At 37.5% G+C, this 22,075-nt stretch overlaps 1 protein-coding gene across 1 annotated transcript in view; it reads left to right on the top strand.

Annotated features, from left to right (window-relative positions):
* The first annotated feature begins 5,159 nt into the window (after positions 1 to 5,159).
* Positions 5,160 to 22,075, top strand: part of sntg2 (syntrophin, gamma 2) — a 110,453-nt gene continuing 93,537 nt past the window's right edge. Inside the window, exon 1 of the mRNA XM_024269542.2 lies at positions 5,160 to 5,537. Coding sequence (XP_024125310.1) covers positions 5,469 to 5,537 — 69 coding nt within the window. The 5' untranslated portion in view covers positions 5,160 to 5,468. The remainder of the gene's footprint in view (positions 5,538 to 22,075) is intronic.

Raw genomic sequence — 22,075 nt, 5'->3', positions numbered from 1 at the left:
TGCATATTTTCACTTTTTTTTCGAGTCAGAACTTATCTGCTGGTGCATTATGGGATCCAACCTATGAGTTATCTAACAATGACTCTTTTTGACCTGGAAATGATCTGGACGTTACACTCAAAAGCACAAAAGAATTTCAATTTGTGGGAGAAAAAGGTGAAGTGGAGGGAAATCAACTGATTCTAAGGAGGTACAGAACCTGAGCCTGGCCCCTTTTATTATCTACAGAGGATTACAGCCTGATGAGCTTCCCTTCTGGACAGAAAAACGCTCAAAGATAGAAGCTGAACCAATTTAAGCGAGAATCCATCATGCCAAAGTGAAGAATTCAGCCACACAAAGGCCTTGTTAGGGTATGGACGGATTAAAAAAAAAAAGTTTTATCAAAATTCATTCTAAGTCACTCTAATCAGACCAGTCCTCAAGTTTTTTTTTTTTTGTTAAGTAAGATTGAAAAGTTCAGGAAGTGCTGTGTCAGTTAAAAAACATATTTTCCTGCTTACCTGAAAAACTTTTAAAACTTCACCTGAGAGAGTTTCACCCTCACAAACTTGTAGGAAGGAAGCAAAAACAGGCAAGATGAGCAAACTACTGATGAACTCTTCTTATGATCAAAAGCTGTGCAATTTGTCAACATTTCCTAAAGTTTTATTTCGACTTTGAGACGAAGCCTAGAAACCGTGATTGATGTAGAAAAAAAAATAGTTTTTCCATTTTAGAGACAGAGTGACTTTGCAGCTTTGATGTGGGCTTTCAAAGCCCAACTGGAGTTAAAGATGCAAAAGAGAGATGTGGAGTAGCTGAAGGAGGAGGGGTCGACGAGGCTTTAAAAATATCTGATTGATAGTGTGACATACAGAGGTCTATTTCCCTCTGCACAGTCAGAGACCTGATGATAAAACTACGTGACGCCGAGGAATGATTTCCCTTCGTGTCGGCGATAAACAAAATTCAGAGGTGACATTCTGCACGGTTGGCTGACTTAACAAAACAGAAGTCAGAATGTGAGACACGATCTGCACACACGAGGTGCTTGTCACGGGGTTTGGAGCTAACGGAAATCATCGAATCAGGGGCAAAAACGGTTTTACGGTGTACCCCACCTGTCACTGGGCAGAAGGCCGGATGCACTCCGAATAGGTCACCTGTCCATCAAGGATTCTTCTGAAGAATATTGAATGAGGTCTCTCTGGAAAGTTAATAATATTGTTAGACGACGATTTCGTCTGTGGCTGTCAAGAGCGAAGGTCAACCAGTCAGATCAAAGAAAAGCTAAAGGAGTTGTCAGCGTGAATCATTACATCTAAAGACAATAGAAGAAACACGCCTATTGGTTCAAAGTCAAAATAAAACATGAAAGAGATGAGACGACGGATAACTCGCAAGTCCAGAAACACAAACTGGCAATTTCGAACCAACTCGGGCATTACAATGATTGACAAACTTCAGAGGAAGGAGATGGTGTTTGATGTGTAGCAATCCCAAGTGGCAGCAACACCAAGAAGATGGAGTATGAGAAGCTTGATAAGGGCTGAAAGAGAAAGAAAAAAGGGTCCCGATAGCCGTGGTACCAGCTGTCGCTGGAGCATTTGAGGCTTTTATTGTGCAGGAAGAATTCAGGAACAGCACTGAAGAGCGCAGCCCAAAGAGCTGCTGTTGTAGGCTTTAAACAGGACTCCGGAGGGCCAGGGGCGAATGGAGAGCCAGGTGGAGTTTTTGGTTTTTCCAGACCCATAAAGGGTCGTAGATCTGAGCAGATGTATCTTAAACGGAGCCAAGGTGCATCTTGCCGTTTTATTTGGGCGTCATGTATATGTAAAGTGCAATTGTAATGTGTGTGGTAAGTGTGTCATTTAAATTGTACATTCACAGCATATAAGTAACAAACTGAAAGTATGTTCTTAAACATTAAGTGTGTTCACACTAGACCAGGGGTCACTAACTGGCGGACCGCCGTGAGGATCTGGACCCAGATGTTGGGTCATGCGGACCCAGCATCTGGGTCCGAACTTAACCCAAAACTTATACAATGGGCACCTCTATTTCTCACTATAGAGTTATCATATATGGACAGTTACATGTTTGAAGAGTTTCTTTGGGCTGTAAAGAGCCGTGAGGAATCCAAAAAAGAGCTTTCAGCTTCAGAGAAACACAAAGCTGCTTTTTACAGACACTCCAAATAAGAATTTATGGAGACAGTTGTTCCCACGTACCAAACCGCTCTTCATAATATGTAGCAACAGGTTCCTGAATGCTACACATAATCTCACAATAAAAAAGTTACAGACAGATGGATTGGTGTTTATTATTATACTTAGAAAATACCAGTTTTTGATGGTTGTGTATTTTTTATTTTTTGCTTTATTTATTCATTACATCTCAAAAGTCGCAAATAAATTTTAACGCAGCTGCATACATTTTACAGAGAATGAAGATTCAATCAAATAAAGTTGCTGACCTGCAGAAGATGTTTCTGAACTGAGGACATTTTTAAAAAAGGCAGTTGTGACTAAAACAATAAAGGAACTTTAACTGCAACATTTTCATAGACATTGAACATGTTTTGACTTCAATCTGACACTAGGCAAGAGATACTTGACATGAAACCAGAGATTTTTTTTAATAAATGATGCTCCTATAGATAAACAGAGAACTGTATAAGCTCTGCTGATGCAATATGTGGGTCATAAAGCTAAAGCAACCACTAGAAAGGAAATGAATCTTTCTCATTGTTCTTGACATTTGTCATCCTATCTAATAAAGAAAAAAAAAGCATCAACTCAAGGTGTTTTTATTCTTTCATATAGGTTTACTTAGTAAGTGTCCTTGCTTAAGTTCCACTTGAGTCTGATTTAATGAAACACTCGATTGCCTTTTGGAAAACACATGCTGGAAAATCACTGCAGCTAACAAGACTTCTGACCGATATGATGGACCTGCACTGCTCTTTCTGTAAAAAAAAGTACATAGCTAAAAGATTTAGGAGAGATGGATAGAGAGGGGAGTTCGGGTTGCTTCGTTTTCTCTTCACAGCTTTGCCTCCAGAAATGTTTAAGTAAAGCTCAAGGCTGCGCGTTGAATTCCACAAAGACCTGCTGCATGCTGCAGCCAACAATGAGTGGAGGACTGGATTTTTTATTATTCATTCCTTTTGCTTTAATCCATAACAGAGCTAAAGCATCGTCTCATCAGATGTAGCTGGCTGCCGAAGTAGCGCTCCTCTTCCAATTCCTTGATGACACCTTTTCATGTTCTCATGGTGAAGCTCCACTGTAATTTATTCCACCGCAGGCTTCATCATTGTTTCCCTGTTAGATTCCCACCAAGCTCTAATCCTGAACATGAGCAAATACAAAGCACACTCTGTCTCTGATTATAGGCCGTCTTTCTAGTAATGTGTTCACATAATTGGGAGTGTATTTATAACCTCTGTTGCTCCTGACAGATTTAAACTTTTTTGTGTGTAAAAAGTTGGTTTTTGAGACTAAAATTCAACATCTCTGGAAAAAGAACTCCAGATATCTTAACTCTGCCTATTCAATGTTTCTCAGAAATGAATTTGTGCCAGTCTCCATAAAAGTATGCCCATGAGGGAACTCTTCACCAGAACACACAGTCCTACAGACTCTTGTTTCTTTGTGTCTGATTGGGACTTATAACCATTTATCCTTCAGGCCTTCTGCAAGTTTCTAAAGACGGAAACCAGTGGAAGAGTAAAAAACTCTTGATTGATGAATATTAAAAAAGGAGCAAGGTTTTTAAATACAAACGTTTAAAAAAACGGAAAACTTTGGCAACAGAGCAACAGTTTTACCTAGTGTCATGGAGCTCTACCATTGCAAATCTACCCAACAGGAACTAATGAGGACTGGTTATCATTTCATTTAATTTTCTAATTTTGGTAACATATTAAAGAGTTTTTTTGTATAGGATCCACAATGCTGTAATTTCACGACTGAAAGATAGTTCTATGTCTAGAACTTTCTGTTAGCTTTGATTTATCAACACTTGTCATTTTGTGGTGCTCACATTTTGCATTAAAGTTTACAGAATTAGATCAATCTTACTCTCTGTACAGAAGCTTATGATACATGTTCAAGAATTACCTATATGGGCATTTAGGTGTTCACGCTGGTAAAGCATGGAGAGGATTCCTTTTCAATTTCTAGTGTTTACTAGGGCATGCCTGCCACATATAGTGGGTCAGCTCTGTTAAGTCTGAGGCCATGGTTCTTGACCGGAGAGAGGTAGTTTGCCCTCTCTGGGTGGGTGGAGTTCTCCTGCCTCAGGTGGAGGAGTTTAAATTTCTTGGAGTCTTGTTCACAAGTGAGGGAAGATCGGAGCGTGAGATCGACAGACGGAATGGAGCCAGGACACGCTGGAGAGACTACGTCTCTCAGCTGGCCTGAAAACACCTCAGGGTCCCCCCAGAGGAGCTGGAGGAAGTGGCCGGGGAGAGGGAAGTCTGGACATCTTTGCTTGGAGTGCTGCTACCATGACCCGCTCCTGGATGAGTGGATGACGATGGATGGATGAGTTTTCTCCAAGCACTCCAGCTTCCTCCCAAAAAACATGCTTCATAGGTTAAACTCTAAAAGTGTGCAAGTATACACGTGTAGGAGTGATTGTGTGTCCTGCACTAGATTGGCAACCTGTCTAGGGTATACCCACCTTTGAAAAACATTAGCTGGGATAGGCTCCAGCAACCACGAGACCCTGAAAGCATATAGTGAGTTAAGAAAATGGATGAATAAAGGTAAAATTGGTCCCCAAAACTACATCAATATGAAGGCAATTCGCATTTTTTTCTTATTTTGTACACTTTTTTGCTAATACAGGGGCGGAGAGCTCACATGCTATTTAACTTTTATAAACTTGAGGTCAGATGCCTTGCTCAAGGGCATTGCATAAGAAGAATTCACAAACAATGGTAAAATTGACAGTTTTAGGGTTTGAAACAGATAGTTATTAAAAGGAACATGTTTCTCTTAAGGTTTTAATTCCCAAACACAGTAAGGAACTACAAGTTCCACATCTTCTCTATTTCTGTGCTTCAAAGTAGAAGATAAAGGATGTAATTTTTCATTTTCATTTTTACCAGGTGAGCGTCCCTAAAGGTTTGGATGTGACGCGCCAGTGAATGGTTAATGCGCTTTGACGCAGCAGGAGTGGAGCGCAGGAGGACGCGCGCGCGCAGGTGGGGAGTCATGCGGGCTGATGAGCAGAGGCAGCGGCGCCGCTGACAGCACAGTCAGTGCCGAGCCGCCCAGGAAGCAGCAGCAGCAGCAGCAGCAGCACCATCGGCAGCAGAAGATGCTGCTGTCGTCTCGAGCCGCTCCTCAGCCGCTCCGGAGCGCCCTCGGCCATGCTGTCTCAGCCTGCGTCCGCCGGTGAAGAGCGCTCGCTGGATTTATGACTTGAGAAACTCCGGCGGAAGTGAGCGGACGGGGAAAGCGGCGGTTCGGGAGATGAGTGTGGCCGGGAAACAGCAACCCGAGGTGATCGAGCGACCCGCCAGCCTTCCGGTTCCAACTTCGGCAAGTAGACGCTCGGGTTCGATTCCATCCCACAGCAGGACATCAGACCCCCCCTTTAACGTGTTACTTTTCCAGTTTAACCCATACAAATATTATATTTTTCTAAAATTTAAACATGCAAGAAACACATTTTGAGCTCAAGTTTGAACACATTTCCAACTTTAGATATGGAGCTTTAAGACAATAATAGAAGAAAATCTGAATTTTCTATATTTTTCCGGGCTGGGGACCGGCACAGGGACATAAAACATGCAATCATGCCACATTTCGACACTTTGTGTTTGATAAACTTGCCATTTTGCTGACTTTGAGATCATTATTTCCTATTGGACATGTGCATAGTTTTCTGTGGGCTGTTTTTCTCTCTGTGATCAATATGTCACTTTCAGTTATTACTGGATAGATCCATTTCCTGCTGGGAGCACAAACAACTTTTTTTTCTTTTTTTTTTATTATTACTGACATTGGTTGTGTTATTTAAAGAGGACAAAACAAATGTCCTCAAAGACCTGATTTGTAAAATGTCTTTGAGTCTCTAGGAAAGGAAAACAAATATTCTGACCTTTTCCATATAGTGCCTCATATTCCGTGTTTGCAACGACATGAAAAGACAGAGAACTGTGTGTTTCCGGTTTTGTATTCCTAAGACTTGATGTGCCATATGTGATACTCTCATCTCCATGGATACCCACCTGCCAGTTACAGGTTTAACGCACAGTTTTCCATTTAAAGTGATCTGACACGGCTTCCTCTGCATTTGCTTTGTCACCACCTCCATGGCTGCAGTCTTCCTTTCATCCACACCAGAGTTGGCTCTTGCCGATCAAAAGTGTTCAGTGCAAAAATTGAATAAGCATCCCAGCGTTTTCCTCTTTTGCTGTTGACAAATGTTGCAATCGAGTGTAGAAAAAAAACACAGCTAATGTCTACTTGTAGCTGAGTGCAATGAAACAGAGTTTAATGGATAGTCCGTTTGACCCTGCACAGAAGTGATTGGCTCTAAAGTGGAGGGAAAAGACTAATTGCTGTAAAGTGTATGGTGTTGAGAGGAGTGAACAATGTGTGAGGTTTGTCTTTTCTCTGCATTTTTGTAGTCTTTTATTTGAAGCTACGTTCACTTCTCTTTTCCCTCGGCAGAGCAGGTTCATGTGACCACTTCCAATGAAAAGTCTATGTAAACTCATGTAAAAGCGCATTTTGGGCTTCAACGTTCAAAACTCTTACATTTATGGCCAAGTTTCTACGACCGATTTTTGGGTTTGATGTACAAAACGCATGGACATTGAATGCGTGCTAAACCAGACCAAAGTTTGACCAATCGGGGACTCAGATTTGGTAGTGACATGTGGATAGTAGAGCTGGTAATCATGGGGTTCTCTCCAATTGTAGATGGCGGACATGCTTTAGTAAACGTATAAAAAGAAGAAGAAGCCCCTCCCTGCTTGCCCAGTGTGAACACCATGGACTAAATGGGTGTTTGAGAACTTGTGTTTAGTACTGGCAAAACATAGTGACTATACAAAAATGTCAACTAAGTGCACAGTAATTAATCAATAAAATTTGAAATGATACCATTTCACTGAGTTAACTTGTTCACTTTGGAGAAGGCACTAAAGATGGAACAAATAAAACTGCTTGTTCTTATACATTTTTTTTTTACAATATGTAGTAAAATCCTAAACAAGTCTGACTCACTTCCATCACCAAGACTTCCATTCACATAAGTATGGTGTCTCATTTTTATGATGGATTGGTAACACACCTAACCTCACTTTTATCCTAATTCTCAAAAATCCAATCCTCTTTTTTTTTTGCTCCACACCTTGCCTTTACCATAGAACATGGGACAATAACACATATCGATGCACACTTGGAAAAACTATCCATGTTTTTTATTTCTCAGAAAATGCCAGATATTGCTTATTTTATAGAGATGCATCTCAGTGGGAAAGCCAAGTATTTCTTCCAACGAAGTGCAGAAGATTTTATCAATAAATCATTCACAGAATTATCCAAAAGTAGCTTCCGTGTGTTTCTGCACATTCTGGAAGCTCCGCTCCTTCCTTTACAATGACTTGTGGTGAAAACTAACGCACTGTATTTAGCAACTTCCTGCATTTTTGTTTCACACATCTGATATGTAGCTGTAGTTTGATAGGGAGAGAAAATAGACTCATCTGATTTGTGTGTGTTGATTTGTAACTCATACAATACATCTTGCACGTAACTTCATGTACTTGTAATTGTGTTTTCACATGTACAAAAAATACAACTTATGCACAACTTTAAATTAGAGCAGCTCAAAACCACACAAATATTCCTGATACACGCACGAAAGCACATTTACGCACAAATCAGATGTTAGTCGCTTCACGTCTCCAAGATTCGTGTGTAAGTGATGCGTTTAAATGCTGCTAGAATGCTGGGTCATTAGAGTTTTCTCATCAGCCGCTTTGAACTTAGATTGTGAATAATATCTGGGGAAAACGTGACATGTTCCCAGAGAGTTTGCCATAGAAATGGTGAATCAGACCAATCACTAATTACTTTCAATTTCTGGCTCCAACACGTCTGTATCCCAAAAATATGCCACTGAATTGATGTATTTTTTTTTGGAACCAGAACCAAGTTGGTTTCTTATAAATGACATCATACTCGGTCCAGTTCTCATATACATTCAATTATCTTGAGTCTGCCTTAAAGAAAGGGATCTAGAAGGCTACATCCTGATTCTCCTGATTTTGTGATTAGAGTTAGAGTATCTTCTAATCATGATTCATGTTTTTTGTTTTTTTAACCAGCACTACTGAAGTGCAGCAACAACAATATACACAAACATGAATTGACAGAACTGAAAATGTCCCATGAGGCAGTGGACTTCAGAACGTTGGATCAGAAGGTCAGTTCCTGCAGCATCAGTAAAGGGAGGACTCAGGGTCAAGCCTGATTGATCTTGAATATGTTCCTTCTTGGAAAGTTCAATGATGTGGCTAAGAAGAAGTCTCCTGACCCTTAAATAGAAAGCTCTTCAGCAAGACAATTTTCCTTAGTGAAAATAGGCTCTCTAAAAACATTCTTAAAATTTGGAAAAATGTTTTTAAATAAACAGAAATCGGACATTCGACTTCTCCAGGGTGTATCCTGCCTTCACCCACGAGTGGTCAGGTTAGGCTCCAGCAACCCCGTGACCCCAAAAAAGACAAAACGGGTTTAGAAAATGGATGGCTGGATGAGTTTTATTCAGCAAACTGTGTGGAGAGCCAAATTTAACACATCTAAGAGTTCTTTTGAGGACTTCTAATATCTTCTTTTTTCACATTTCTATGGTATGTAACTTGTGGGCAAAATCAGTACAAATAAAGTCTTGCTGGTCCTTTATATAAAGATAAAAGCTGTGAAGTCTGATGGATGTAAACCAGGATTAAAAATACAACCAGGATGAACACATTTTCTGCTAAAACGTAATTGTGTCAGGGATTTGACAGTATTTCAAAATCTAAGAGACAAGACCAATATGTTGATTGAATTGATTGTAAAAACATTGTGAAGTTTTATGACAAAAACTAACTGAAAGTAGTTTTGGGGCTGCATGGTGGTGCCTCGTAGTGAGAAGGTGCTGGTTTCGAATCCCAGATGGGACCTCTCTGTGTGGAGTTTGCATGTTCTCCCTGTGCATGTGTGGGTGCTTCGTGGGTGAATTGGTGTCTCTAAATTGTCCTTAAGTGTCCCTTTTAACTGGTTAAGTTTCATCAATGTGTGTTTTCAGCACCACTGTCAGGACATGTAAAATAGTGCTGCAAAGAGAGGTGCAGTGAGCTTGATCAGAGCACCTCGTTTGTCGCCTAAAATATTGACATTTAGAGGCATCGCATTGATTTTTATGTGTGGAGGGACCGTGGTTCACTGCCCTACAGGTATCTGTTTCACCAACTCCATGCTTAACAGAGCTGTGACTCCTGGCTGGAGAACTGAAATAAAAACTCTGCTTTGTTCTTGTTCTCCTCTATTATTGATAATAACCAGCTGTTCTAGGCTTAAGTTTTCTCGGTCCAAGAAAAATTCTACTGATTTACTGAAACATGGCTTCACTGAACTTTCTGAAAGACTGTTTTAAAAGTACACAGTTGAGGATTAAATTAAGGAGCCTGCCTCCTCTGACTGATTACCTGCTCCTTCAGGGAGGCAACATTGATGAATGCTATGTGCACTGATGCTGTGGCGCTGTCAACAAGATCATCAACCAGAGTGGGAGTAAAGGTTAGCCTCAGTTTTACTGATGCAGAGCACAGAAAAAAACTAATAAAGTATTTATTTTACATCAAAATACCTTGAATAAATAAATACATTGAATCAAATGCTGCGTAGTAAATACATATAAAAGAAACACCAATCGTTTATTAGCTTTAGAAAAAAAAAATGTTGCCTGTAGTTTAAAATGTTTTAAAATTAAAATAAAGATAGTATAATTTTTCTCTTTTTGAGTAGTCCTTAAAATCAAGATTCATTTACATTTGAAAAAGTGCTTTTCATGCCACACAGCTCAAAGTTAAAAATAAACAAACAAAATGAAAAATTAAAGTACAATTTATCCCCTATTTTCATCCCTACAAGCAGAGAGATATGGAAAAATAGTGTCTTTAAATTTGGATGTTATGATATTATCAATAGTCACCGGCCATCTACGTTAGTTACAGAATAATTTAACTTTGATTTATTTTTGTTTTTCTAATGTATACCCCTGGCGTTTTGTGGAGAAACTGATGTACAGTAATATATATATATATATATATATATACTGTATATTTACGTTAGCCTGTAGCGAACATCGCTTATAAAATACACAACAATAGTGGTTTCATAACTTTAAAAAGCCATTCAAAAACAAAAATTCAATACTTACATTTAAATGTAAACTTCTGTGCTTCAGAGAACACCCATGTGAAGAAAAGTGTTACTCCTCCGCGTCCCGCGGAACACCCTACTTGGGAAGAGACGGCCACCCTTAAGTCACGATGGTTCTTCCTTAAAACACACTTCAAATACCTCTACTACTGGAGCAACAGGGAGGAGCCAGAGGGGTTGGGAGGCAATTTGGATTTGGCTAATAAATACAGATATAAAAACATGACTATAACTATTAAAGACTGCAATTATAAAAGAGAATTAATAGTGTGAAATGCCTATTTTGAATAGCTCTTTTTTGTAAGAAAACCTAACCTATTCTGCTCTAAAAGCTTTTTAACAGGGTTTAGGTGCCAACATGTAATTTAAAGAGACACCTCATTAAATAAATGTATTTTTAGTGTTTTTAGCATGTTCTTGTTGCATTTTTCTCATGATGGAGGACATTTATAAAATAATTTAAGATTAAAACGTTTCTTCTTAGTATTTCTTTATTAAAATTGTGATGGATGCTTATGCTAATGTTAGCTTGAGGTTGTGAGGGGCTGTAAGCAACGAATGTAAGCAAAGAAATGCAGAGATATCAACGTAGGGTTACTTCCAGTTCCAGACCAACCTTCCAGCCCATAACCCAGAGGCGAATTTCTTAGGAAGTCCTGCAGCTCTGCAGATATATGTGTTTAAAAAAAGGTCACAGACGTTTTGTTTTTGGCTAAAAAGAGCACGGTCAAAATTAAAAGACCACTGAGAACAATTTTACTACAGATAAAAATATAGTTTAAGTGGGACTTTAATCGGCTAATTTTTCTTTTACTTTCAGTAGCACTTTATTTTCCCAGAATACATTCTGCACCTTTTGATCTTTGCATTTTATTTTGAAAATCTAGCAGATTCTCTTTGCCTTGTGAGAAACTTTCTTTCTGCTCACATCTTTAAATGCGCTTTTTGCAGCAGCTGAATGGCCTCGACATCCATCTTTAAAATCATGCAATGCTATTTTTGGAAAGCTTCTGAAATGTGATCAAAGGTCCTGGTGTGTGTTTTTCTTTTTTTTTACTTGTGGCAGGTCTTTGCTTCGCTACATAACGCCGTGTTTTGTAAAGCAGAAATCTGACTGTGTGAATGCTTTTTTTAATGGTTAGACGATCAGGGTTAGACCAGTTTTCAGTCTTTATGTTTTATTTTGAAAATCTAGCGCCTCTCTGAACCTCGCTGAGAGAAACTTCCTTTCTGCTTGCATTTTCGTATGGAAGCTCATGCATTTCTGCTGCAGTTGGGCCTTCTGTAATGTGATCAAGGTGTTGCTCTTTTCTTACATGTGGCAGCTCTTTGCCTTCACATGTGATGTCATGTTTTGTATCCTAAAGTTTTGACTTATACTTTTACATCAGTTTGAGAAGGGGGTTGTTATCATTGGTCTATTTTAGAAGCACATCCCACACAACCTTTAACGTTGGTTTTCAGAACACACAGAAGACTGGAATCCAACTGATTGGCAATCACAGAAAAATGAGATGGAAGGTCATGGGAGGAGGCAGATCTGTGTAATTGTCCTCTGGGTGTTGGGATGCATACAGTTATTATTAAACATTTGGACAGATGAGATTCAGATGTATACATCAGTTTTTCTTTGCTGTCAGTTGATGCTGCACACTGACTTGTTCTGTCCAAACACTGGTAACTTGCATTAGTCTGGCCGTGTTAGAGTTGAGTGTCACAGTGAATCAGTGCTAGTGATGGACAAGCTGGTTGTTTTCCTGTCATTGCACGCTGGGAGAAACCCCAGTCTCCATGCAGCTGAAGTGGGAGATTTAATTGCTTGTGTTATACAAAAAAAATCTCTGCAGCTTTCAGGCTTTATTCTGTAACTTCACAGTGATAAAAAATGCAGGTGTCTGTGCACCACTACTAAGGCGTGCCTGAGTTTATCCCCGACAGCTAGTTTGCTTGGACTGACGTCACACTAGTACAGTGTCAATCTTCTCAGAATCTAATGTAACAAGTCCGGAAACATTTGACCATCATGACATATTAACTGAGATAGTAACAAGGATGGTCTACAATAATGGATTCATGATGTGTGCAGTTGTGTGAGGCAGCTGTAATGTAGCATGATCACAGGATAGCAGGTTTGGGTACTGCTCTTCTCATCGGTGAGTTGAAGTGTCCATGGGCACAGGTATGGCAGTTCTGTCAGTGTTCTAATGATCCGTCCTACCTCCTCAGATTTTCCTACCTGTAGCACAAAATTAAAGTTGTAACCATCCAATTGTCCTACCTTATCAGATAATCCTATCTGTTAGAACAAACATATCAGCAGTGTTTCATGGTTTCAGGTATCTAGTCATATGATGTCCACCAGGTAGTATCATGTGCAGGCAGAAAGTATAAGATATGTCTGTGCTTGAACAAAATGCAGCCTGAAGTCCAAAAAGTGCCAAAAAAACAGTGTATACTAACAAAAAGACTGAATAAAATGAAGCTGAAAGTCACAGAAACAGCAAACCCCCAACATAAACTAACCACAAGATCCAAGAGGTAACTTAGATTTATAGGCAGTTTGCGAAAAACTGAAAATTTTCAAAAAGTTTTGGAAAATTTAAGCGGCAGGATGCATTCACAGAACACTGAAATCAATGTATGAATGAGTGAAGAGGACTGACAACTCCACTCTCAGTAACACAGTGACCACTTCCAATAAAAGTCTAAGTAAACGCGCGTATATGCGAGTTTCAGGCTTCTGTGTTTACATTTTTAGTGTTCACAAGTGGGTACGCATAATTTTACAATTAAAAGTTTTGTTTTTTTCCGGCCTTTGAACGCACGTTGGAAGTTCAACCAGTTGAATGGATTTGTTAGAGAGGTATAGGCAGCCTCCTTTTTAACTCACAGTAATGCCAAACATTTGAAAATGGATCATAAAAGAGAAATGAATAACTGCAGTTTGTGGCCGACTGGAAATAAATGTGACACCAAGTCTTTCATATATCAGAATAGAGCCGTGAAAGAAAAAACTTGGAGCAGGATTCATGAGATTTGTGCAGCTTTGACATTTAGCACCAAGACTCTTCTAACTGTAGGTGGCGGACGTGTGCTAGTAAACAGTAGAAAATGCAAAAATGCTTCAGGTAAAGGTAGAAGCAGCGCTATAGAAATAGTTGTTTTATACTCTTATTTAATTGTGTTTTTAGCAAAAGTAGTGCCTTATGGTCCAAAGGCAGTGGAATAAGTATTGTGCTTCCAATTTTATGCTAGTGGAACATTCCAATAGTTTTTAGTATGCGGTTGAATACTTTTTACCTCTACTGTATAATGAACAGAGTGCAAAGGTTTGGTGGAAATTAAACGTGACTCTTTAATACTGGAGATGTTGCTGGGGACGCCAAAATACCACACGCCCTTTACTGGAGCTCCTCGACTGGCTACGCGTTCAACGTGAATCAGCTGATTCTGACACTTTTCTGTAAATCACTGATTGCGAAAGCACTTCACTGCTGTAAAGTTGCACATAAGGCTGCTTTTCTGCATTTCAGAATCCACTGGAATTTCGTTAGTTGTGTAAAAGGTTGACAAGTAGTCGAATGAATGTCGACACAGGTCGAAAACTCCAAAACACGTGTAAAAACAATTTTTTTTTAAACATAAAACTGGCAACACACATTGGCGACATCAATCCCTCAAGCATTATTTCTCAATTTGGAAGTCATCAGCTCTTCAAAAAAACACACATTTTTTTTTCCCATCAGGAACCAGCATCAAACTTCAATTTGCAGTTTGATACTGAAACATTTTCCTCTCATTATTGCAACCAGCCGTTGGTACTGTTGAATCTTTGCCAATTTACTGACTTTGTTGCAATATTTTAGCCTTAGTGGGTTTTTTTTTCCCAATGTATAATAACGTATTTCTTTTGCATTAAAAATAGATATATTTTTTTCAAATATTTTCATCGTTTCTGTCCCCTTTCATTAATTTATTGCTGTGCGCTGAGAAAATGAAATAAATAAATGAAATGAGTGAAAACCACAAACTCACATGTTTTGTGGTTTAGTTCTACATTTTAGGCCGTATATGACAAGCATCAGACCCCACACCACATAACATGGCAATCTGTGTGTTGGCCTTTATTGTACATTATTACCTCTGTAATAGACTGGCAGCCCTCGTATGACTGACAGCCGCTGGGATGAGGTCCAGCTTTTTCTGCGACCGCGGACGAAATGAAAAATAAAAAAAAATGCAGAGTTGATTTCAAATTTGCCAGACTTCTAGCAGCAGGTATCCACGGACAGGCTTACAGTTTTACAGGGATTTCTGAGGATATTGATCTGCTTCCTAATATGACCTTTTCAGAATTAAAATGAAGAAAGGACGTCCAGAAGTAGATCGAAGTAAATGAGATTAAAACATTGTGATGCTGCGTTATCATCAGACAATCAAACACTGGCTTTTTTCTAGAAAGGAAAAAAAAAAAGAAGTGGCATGCATGTCATACAAAATCCAAACCCCCTGTGGTCACATAGCTTTGCTTCTCTTGGCAGGAGCCTGCGCAGCATAATTATACCCCAGTGAAGTGTGAAAGTCGATGCTTTTATATTCAGGAAGTCAATCATAATGTAACTAAACCGTTCCTGTTGGAGCATAAACATTTGGTCTCTTTAACTTTTCCTTTTCCCAGAGCTGCTTAGGTAATTGGAAAAGATTCAAAACAGTCTGACCCTGAATTGTGAGATTAATTATGATTTTTTTTTTTCCTTTATTGCCTGAACAGTGTTTGGTTTGCTGTCGTTGGAAACGGCGAGGTCTTTTGATTGAATGTGTGACGTGTGTTGGACTCCTTCCTCCTCACGCTAAATCAAATGTTCTGTAATGCAGTACAAAGTAATCATACGTTTGAGTGATATCCTGTCAGATGGTTCTGCTATTATTCTCCTCGTAGCATCTGAGCTAATGACAGAAACGCGCAGAACCCATGAGAATACTGAAAATAGGCCAAAGGGCAGACTTGGAAGTCGTATCATAAATTAGTCTTTCTCATTTTTTGTTTTTTTTAGACTGTTAATTAATCCCTTTAGGAAATGAAAAAAAAAAAAACACATGTATAATACAGAAATGCACCGAGCAGATTCTATTATTCAAGGTCTCACAATATCAGACAGTGATCACGGTCCTTATTGGAGGAGATCTTGTTTTTTCAATCTGATATAAACGGATATGGAATGTCAGAAATACTAATGAGCTCCTCAAGTTCCTGTTTAGAAACTCTTCAAAAAAAGGGAAGCCTATTTTCTTGCAGTTTTGACACCCACAGAGTTTCATTAGCATTTCGGTTAAGACTCAAGGCTAGAAACCTGCGTTTTAACAAACCCACTCATTTCCACAAACTACTTTCCTGGTGACATGTTTTCTAAAGATGGAAGGTTGTTGTCTGAGCTTCAGGAAAACTGTTCTAACACACACAAAAAACATAACTTTGCAAACTTTCTAAAAATGTATTTAATTATGGAATATTTTTATCTGCACCTTCAGGACATGTATGAAATAAATTATTCTTTATCTTATTTTGATAAAAAGCAAAAATGAAAATAGGTTTTGTATGGAGCCCTTCACATAACATTGCATTTTTGTTCTCTTAAATCAAAAAATTGTGGACACAAATTAGAGTTTGGTATACCCAGATTACTATTTTATGGCAATGAAGTAGTCTTTAGTGCAGAGAAATTAGTACTTTGTGTGGACAAATAGCCTTTTGTGGCCACAAATTAGTAATTTGTGGCCACAATTGAGCATTTCGTGCTCATAATTGAGCATTTTGTGTGAACAAATTAATATTTGGTCTGCACAATTTTGTATTTTGTGGGTACAACTGAGGATTTCGTGGCCCCAAAAAAGTATTTCTGGGCAAAAATGTTTATTTTGTGGACATAGGTGAGTATTTTGCAGGTACAAATAAGCAATTTGTGGATACCATTTAGTATTTGTGGGTACAAATTAGTATTTTGTGCACACAAGTGAGTATTTGTCAGGTACAAATAAGCAATTTGTCGACACCACCAAGTATTTCTTTAGCACAAACTAGTATTTTGTGGACAAAAATAAGCATTTTGTGTCCACAATTTAGTATTTTGTGGACACAAGTGACTATTTTGGAGGTGCAAATTAGTATTTTGTTGCCCCAAATAGGTATTTTTTTGGCTCAAATTACTATTTTGTAGACACAAAGCAGAGTTTTTGGACACAATTTAGTATCTTGTATGCACAAATTAGTACTATGTAGGTACAGATGAGGATTTTATGCCTACATTTGAGCCTTTTGTGCTCACAGTTTAGTATTTTGCGTGCACAAGTTAGCATTTTGTGGCCATAACTTTGTATTGTGTTCACAAAAGAGCCTTTTGTGGGCATAAATTAGCATTAATTGCCTGTAAATTATTATTTGTTTTGCACATATTAGCATTTTGTGGGCACAAATTAGCATTTGCCCCAAAATGTTTAAATTTTTTTTATCCTTTTTTGGGCACAAATTGGTACAAATTACTAATTTGTGTCCACAAAATAGTAAATTGTTACCACTAAATACTAATGTGTAACATACAGTATAATGCTAATTTGTGCCTTCAAAATGCTAATGCTATTTTTTGACGATGAAGCATTAATTTGTGCTAACAACATAGTCATTTGTGGCCAAAAATGATTAATTTAGGGAACGATTTATTGTTTTTTTTTTTCATGTCCAGTATTTTGTAGTTTTTCTAGTTTCTTTTGCAAAGCTGCAAATTTACAAACTGGACTGAATCTGTTTCTTTTTTACATGCAGGTCATGCTGTGAAGTTGTTAAAGCTCAGAGAGATGAGTCTGCTCAAACAATGAGTGTTCGAGGAGGAAATGCATTGAGTGGGTTTGAATCCCTGCGGAGCTAAGTGGAGGTTTTAACCAGGATCATTGCAGAACATGTTCTTGTAAAGTTTGTGCAGAAAGCTCCCTCATGGCTTCAGTTTATTGACCTTTCTCTGTGTTGAGAGAACTCGGTGCTTCAAAAAAATGGATTCGATCTCAGTTTGATTTAGTTTATTTATCTTGGAAGTCACTTAAAAAGGATTGACGTGGAGGTTGTTACTGCAGATAAAGGAGATGATTTCCTCTTATTGACCGAGGTAAACAAAATAATACTTCATTTATTAAATGAAATGTAAAGTTTGTGTGTGCATTGGATTTCTTTTTTCTTAAAGTTAAAATAACACAACTTTTTAGAGAGATTTCATAAGTTATCACCCTGCTTTGACAGTAGAATGTCCTCAGACTTCTCTAATGGAATGGAATGACAGCCGAGATTGTCTGTTGTCAGATTATTCGCATAATAAAGATGAGGAATTCAGTCATCAAGCAGTTTTCTTGCAAATCACAATAAAAATCTAACTTTTGGAGCATGTATTTTAATTGGCAATCTAAGTACGTTTATTTATTTTGAGGTATTTTACTTTGAAAAGACTTCGCCTTATTGTTGTCACCTTGTGGTTACCCGGCAAACTGACTGAGCTGTTATTTTCAAATTGGGTTTAAAAAAGGCAGTAAACATTTTCTTGCTTTTGTCAAATCAACTTTATATGAAAATGTCTCTTTCAGTCACAGATTAGGATTTATTTCAAGTCTAATATGTGGAAATAAAAACTAGGTTAGTATCGGCGGTCTCTCCGCCCTTTTAGAGCAGCACCGCTGACCTTCAGTTTGTGTACCAGGCTGCTTTCTTCCCTTTGTAAGCATGATTACGTTTCTCACCACAAATATTCTCCTCCCCAATCAGGCTTTCAAGTGTCCTCAGCCCTGATAATTGTAGTCTGTTTTATTTATGTCTTCTATTTTTTAAAGGAAAGGTTTCAGTGCTGATTGATGGTATAGTGTTGTTTTGAAGGCCAGTTGATTATTTGGGGGTGTTTTGACAAAGACATTTCTTTGGAGGATTTAAAAAAATATATACTTTTGAATACATTTAGTATGACTAAGAAATTTATAAAGAATTACATAGTATATAATGTATATATATATATATATATATATATATATATTATTAAAGACAGAAAATTGTGTTTTTTATGTTTTTAAAATGTAATTGTAGGATTTTTCTGAGAATGGAGACCATTAGGTTCAATTTAATTGTATTTCTGAATATTTCTTTGCCCAAATTGTTGTGAATCAGTAGCAACAGAAACGTGATGGGAAGTGGGGCCGGGCTTGCTCTAGACAGGGGTCTGCAACCTGCGGCTCCAGAGCCACATGTGGCTCTTTTATCTCTCCCTGGTGGCTCCCTGGCTGAAGAAAAAATAAAATAATAGTAATTTAAAATAAAAATAGAGTTTAGCTTCTATTTTAGCAACACGCTAACATTTTTTGCTAGTTTGTTTTCTACTGTGGTTTCTAGGCTAATTCAAAATTTAGCTTCAATTATAGCAACAGGCTAACATTTTAGACAATTTAGTTAACTGAGGAATATTATGCTAATTTGGAGTTTAGCTAATATTTTAGCAAAATGCTGAGGTTTTCAGCTAATTTGTTATCTACTGAAGTTTTTTGGTGGATAATTTAGAATTTAGCTTCTATTTTAGCATGCTAACATTTTTGACTAATTTAGTTTACTAAGGAATTTTAGGCTATTTTGGAGTTCAGCTAGTAATTGAGCAACGAGCTAGCTTTTTTTGGGCTAATTTGGCCTCTATTAAAGTTAAAAGGTAAAACGTAAAAAAAATAATAAAATCCCATTTTGAGACTTGCAAGTTTCTTCTGATATTTTTGCTTTTGTTTGTACCAAAAATACTTTACATAATTCACATTTATTAAACAAACAAAACAAAAAAAAAACAATAAGTAGGGTCATGAAGGCAAATCTAAATTTCTTAAAGGCAAAAGTAAGTCCATGCGGCTCCCTCTAGGCTTTGATCAGTCGATAATGGACCCAAATGGCTCTTTTACTGTGTTAAAGGTTGCCGACCCCTGCTCTAGACTAACAGTCCCGCCCACAATTTAGAGGTGAATTTCTAATGAAACCTGGAAAAACTAGAAAACGACACAGAATGTTTGATTTTGGCTGAAAGAGGCATCATCATAAATCAATGACCACTGGTAACACTTTGACAATAGATCCAAAGATGATTGGAGTGCATATTTAAGTATTGCAACCATGAGGCAATCATTGGGAAATATTTTCAATAATTGATCTTATGGGACCACCTATTGATCAGTTGTGAATGGAAGCTTTAGTTGTAATTCATTTATTGGTGGAGATTGCATTGAAAGAATCAAACAAAAAAAAAGAAACGTCAAAAATGTTTTTGTGATATTTTTGTGAAATTAAGAGTATTCAAAATGATTTGTTCTATGAAACGCTAGGAATTTTGATTTTTTTATTTACTTCATTTATTGATATTTATGGATTTTTAATGACCTGAAACTGTGTTAGTAAAGTGTAAATAATTAATTTGAAATAAAGAATCAGATAATGAAAATTTATGTAAAACAAAAAAAAGTTAAATAAAGCTGAGCAGGGATGAGATTATTTAAGTTCGCTTCTTCTCACCTATTTTAAAGCAAATAATTAAATTCCTTTTGTCAGATTTAATATTTAATAGTCACGTGTTATGTTCTGTACTAGAGTTCATGTCTGTTTATGATTAGGAGTAACAATTGAATTAATTGCAAGTGTATGTGAATGTAAATTTCACTCAATTTAACCACTAATTATCCTAAGTTTGATATATCACATGTACATTTCTGTTGTTTCCAAATCCAAATTAAATTTAGTCAAAAAGAAAAATTAATTGTAGAACGGAGGAAGATTTTTGATAAAAGTGAGAAAGAATTACACAAAAGGAAGTAATTAAAGGGAAAAAAAACTAAATCATTTAAGCAGGAGACAGAGGAAAGCATGGAATCTTTTTAAGTCTATTAAATGTGATGCTTTTCTGCATCTCTCAAAAATCCATAAACTGTAATGTAAATAACTGGTTCAAAATCTGGATTTCTGTGACCATAATGGTCAGACCAAAGATGTGTAGTTTAGAAACACATCAGCTCTAAGTCTTCTGTCACTTTGCTTCAGCATGTTCCTAAATGTGTTGTTTTGTGTAGATCAGCTCCACAGTTCAACATGTAGCGTACAATAAAACCTCTTTTAAAACATGTTCTGATTTCATCATTTTTAGCTCATTTACATCTTTGATCAGAGCAGTGACGGGGAACTCCAGGTCTCTGGGGTTGGTGCGTCTGCATGTTGCTCTACTTCCAGCTGATTACCTGGATCAGGTGTGTCCAGCCAATCAGATCACAGCAGAACAGGATCTCTCGGAACATGTGGTTCACAGTTCTTTGGGCTTTGTCTTATTTTTTGTCCTTAAAATGTATTCTTTTATTGACTCAATATGTATTTTTATTTTTCCTAGCATTTGTTTTTTTTTGTCAGAACCACTTAAAAGGTTAGTTAGGAATAACATGTTTTTGGATTACATCATAGCTCCACCGACATGTTCAATATTCTATATTGCATAGGTTGAAAAAGTGGTGATTTACTTAAGCTCCTTTTTTCCTCTTCTTTCTCTTCTTTAGCATTAGAATCCATTAACATAAGACAGCCTTGACTTTTCACTTTACATATCTGTATTCTATTTGAATCTATTCACTTCCTGTATTAAAAAATGTATTAATATAATTTTTTGTGTCGTGTCTCCTGTCCGTCACAATTAAATTTTTCTATGAAGGTTTAAACTTCATAGAGAGAAAAGGATGAAAATGTCTTGAGAAAAGTGTAACAAGGGGTTTTACAGCCTTCTAGAGTCCAACCATTGTGGGTTCTTTTACAAACTCCTGCGATAAATAAATAAAGGAGACGCTGCACTTCTAAATGTGTTGAAAAGATCGTAAAATGTGTTGAAGGTTTTCTTGTCTAAACAAAGGCAGTGCAGAGTATTCTCTTCAGTTTGAATCAATAAACTCTGCTGGGTGATATGACCATAAATGACATGCTAACAAAGCCAATCCAGACATTTTACCCTGAAGAGCTTCATTGCAAATCCAAGGTGTGATCATGTCAAGAAAGTAACGCCAATATGTTTGATTCATTAGAACTCAAAAGAAATCGTTCAGAGATGAGCCTTCACATTGACGAACATAATCCTTCTCTATTAATGACTTCAGCATGTCTAACATTGAAGAAGAAAAGCTCACACAGTCAGTCTGTTGGTATTTGAAGGTTTGTTCTGTAATGTATTCAGTTCTGGGAGGGTTGGAGCTCTCCGCTGCTGTTCCGGATTCCTGCATCTTGATTGAAAGAAGTGATAGTTGTAATAAATGTGGTAATTTGTGGCACAGAACAGCCATTTAAAGACAAATAGGCAGAGCTGTCTTCACCTTAAATGATGGAATATGCCCCTCTGATGGAGCTTAACCGTTCAACACAAAAATACCTTTTTAGACAAAACCCTGAAAGTTTGTCTTTACACTTGCGAATAAAAGTGAACCAAAATATCTATAAATATATAGAGATGCACACTAAGCAAAAAAAAAAAAAATCATTCTTGCACATCTACCTAGAGATTAGTCCTGACTGTTGACTCAGATTATTTTCTTTCTAGGCCGTATTTATTAAAACA

The sequence above is a fragment of the Oryzias melastigma genome, linkage group LG22, assembly GCF_002922805.2.
Source record: "Oryzias melastigma strain HK-1 linkage group LG22, ASM292280v2, whole genome shotgun sequence".
In the NCBI taxonomy this organism is placed as follows: domain Eukaryota; kingdom Metazoa; phylum Chordata; class Actinopteri; order Beloniformes; family Adrianichthyidae; genus Oryzias; species Oryzias melastigma.
The sequence above is the reverse complement of the archived record's forward strand: the minus strand, read 5'-3'. Positions and strand labels throughout refer to the sequence as shown.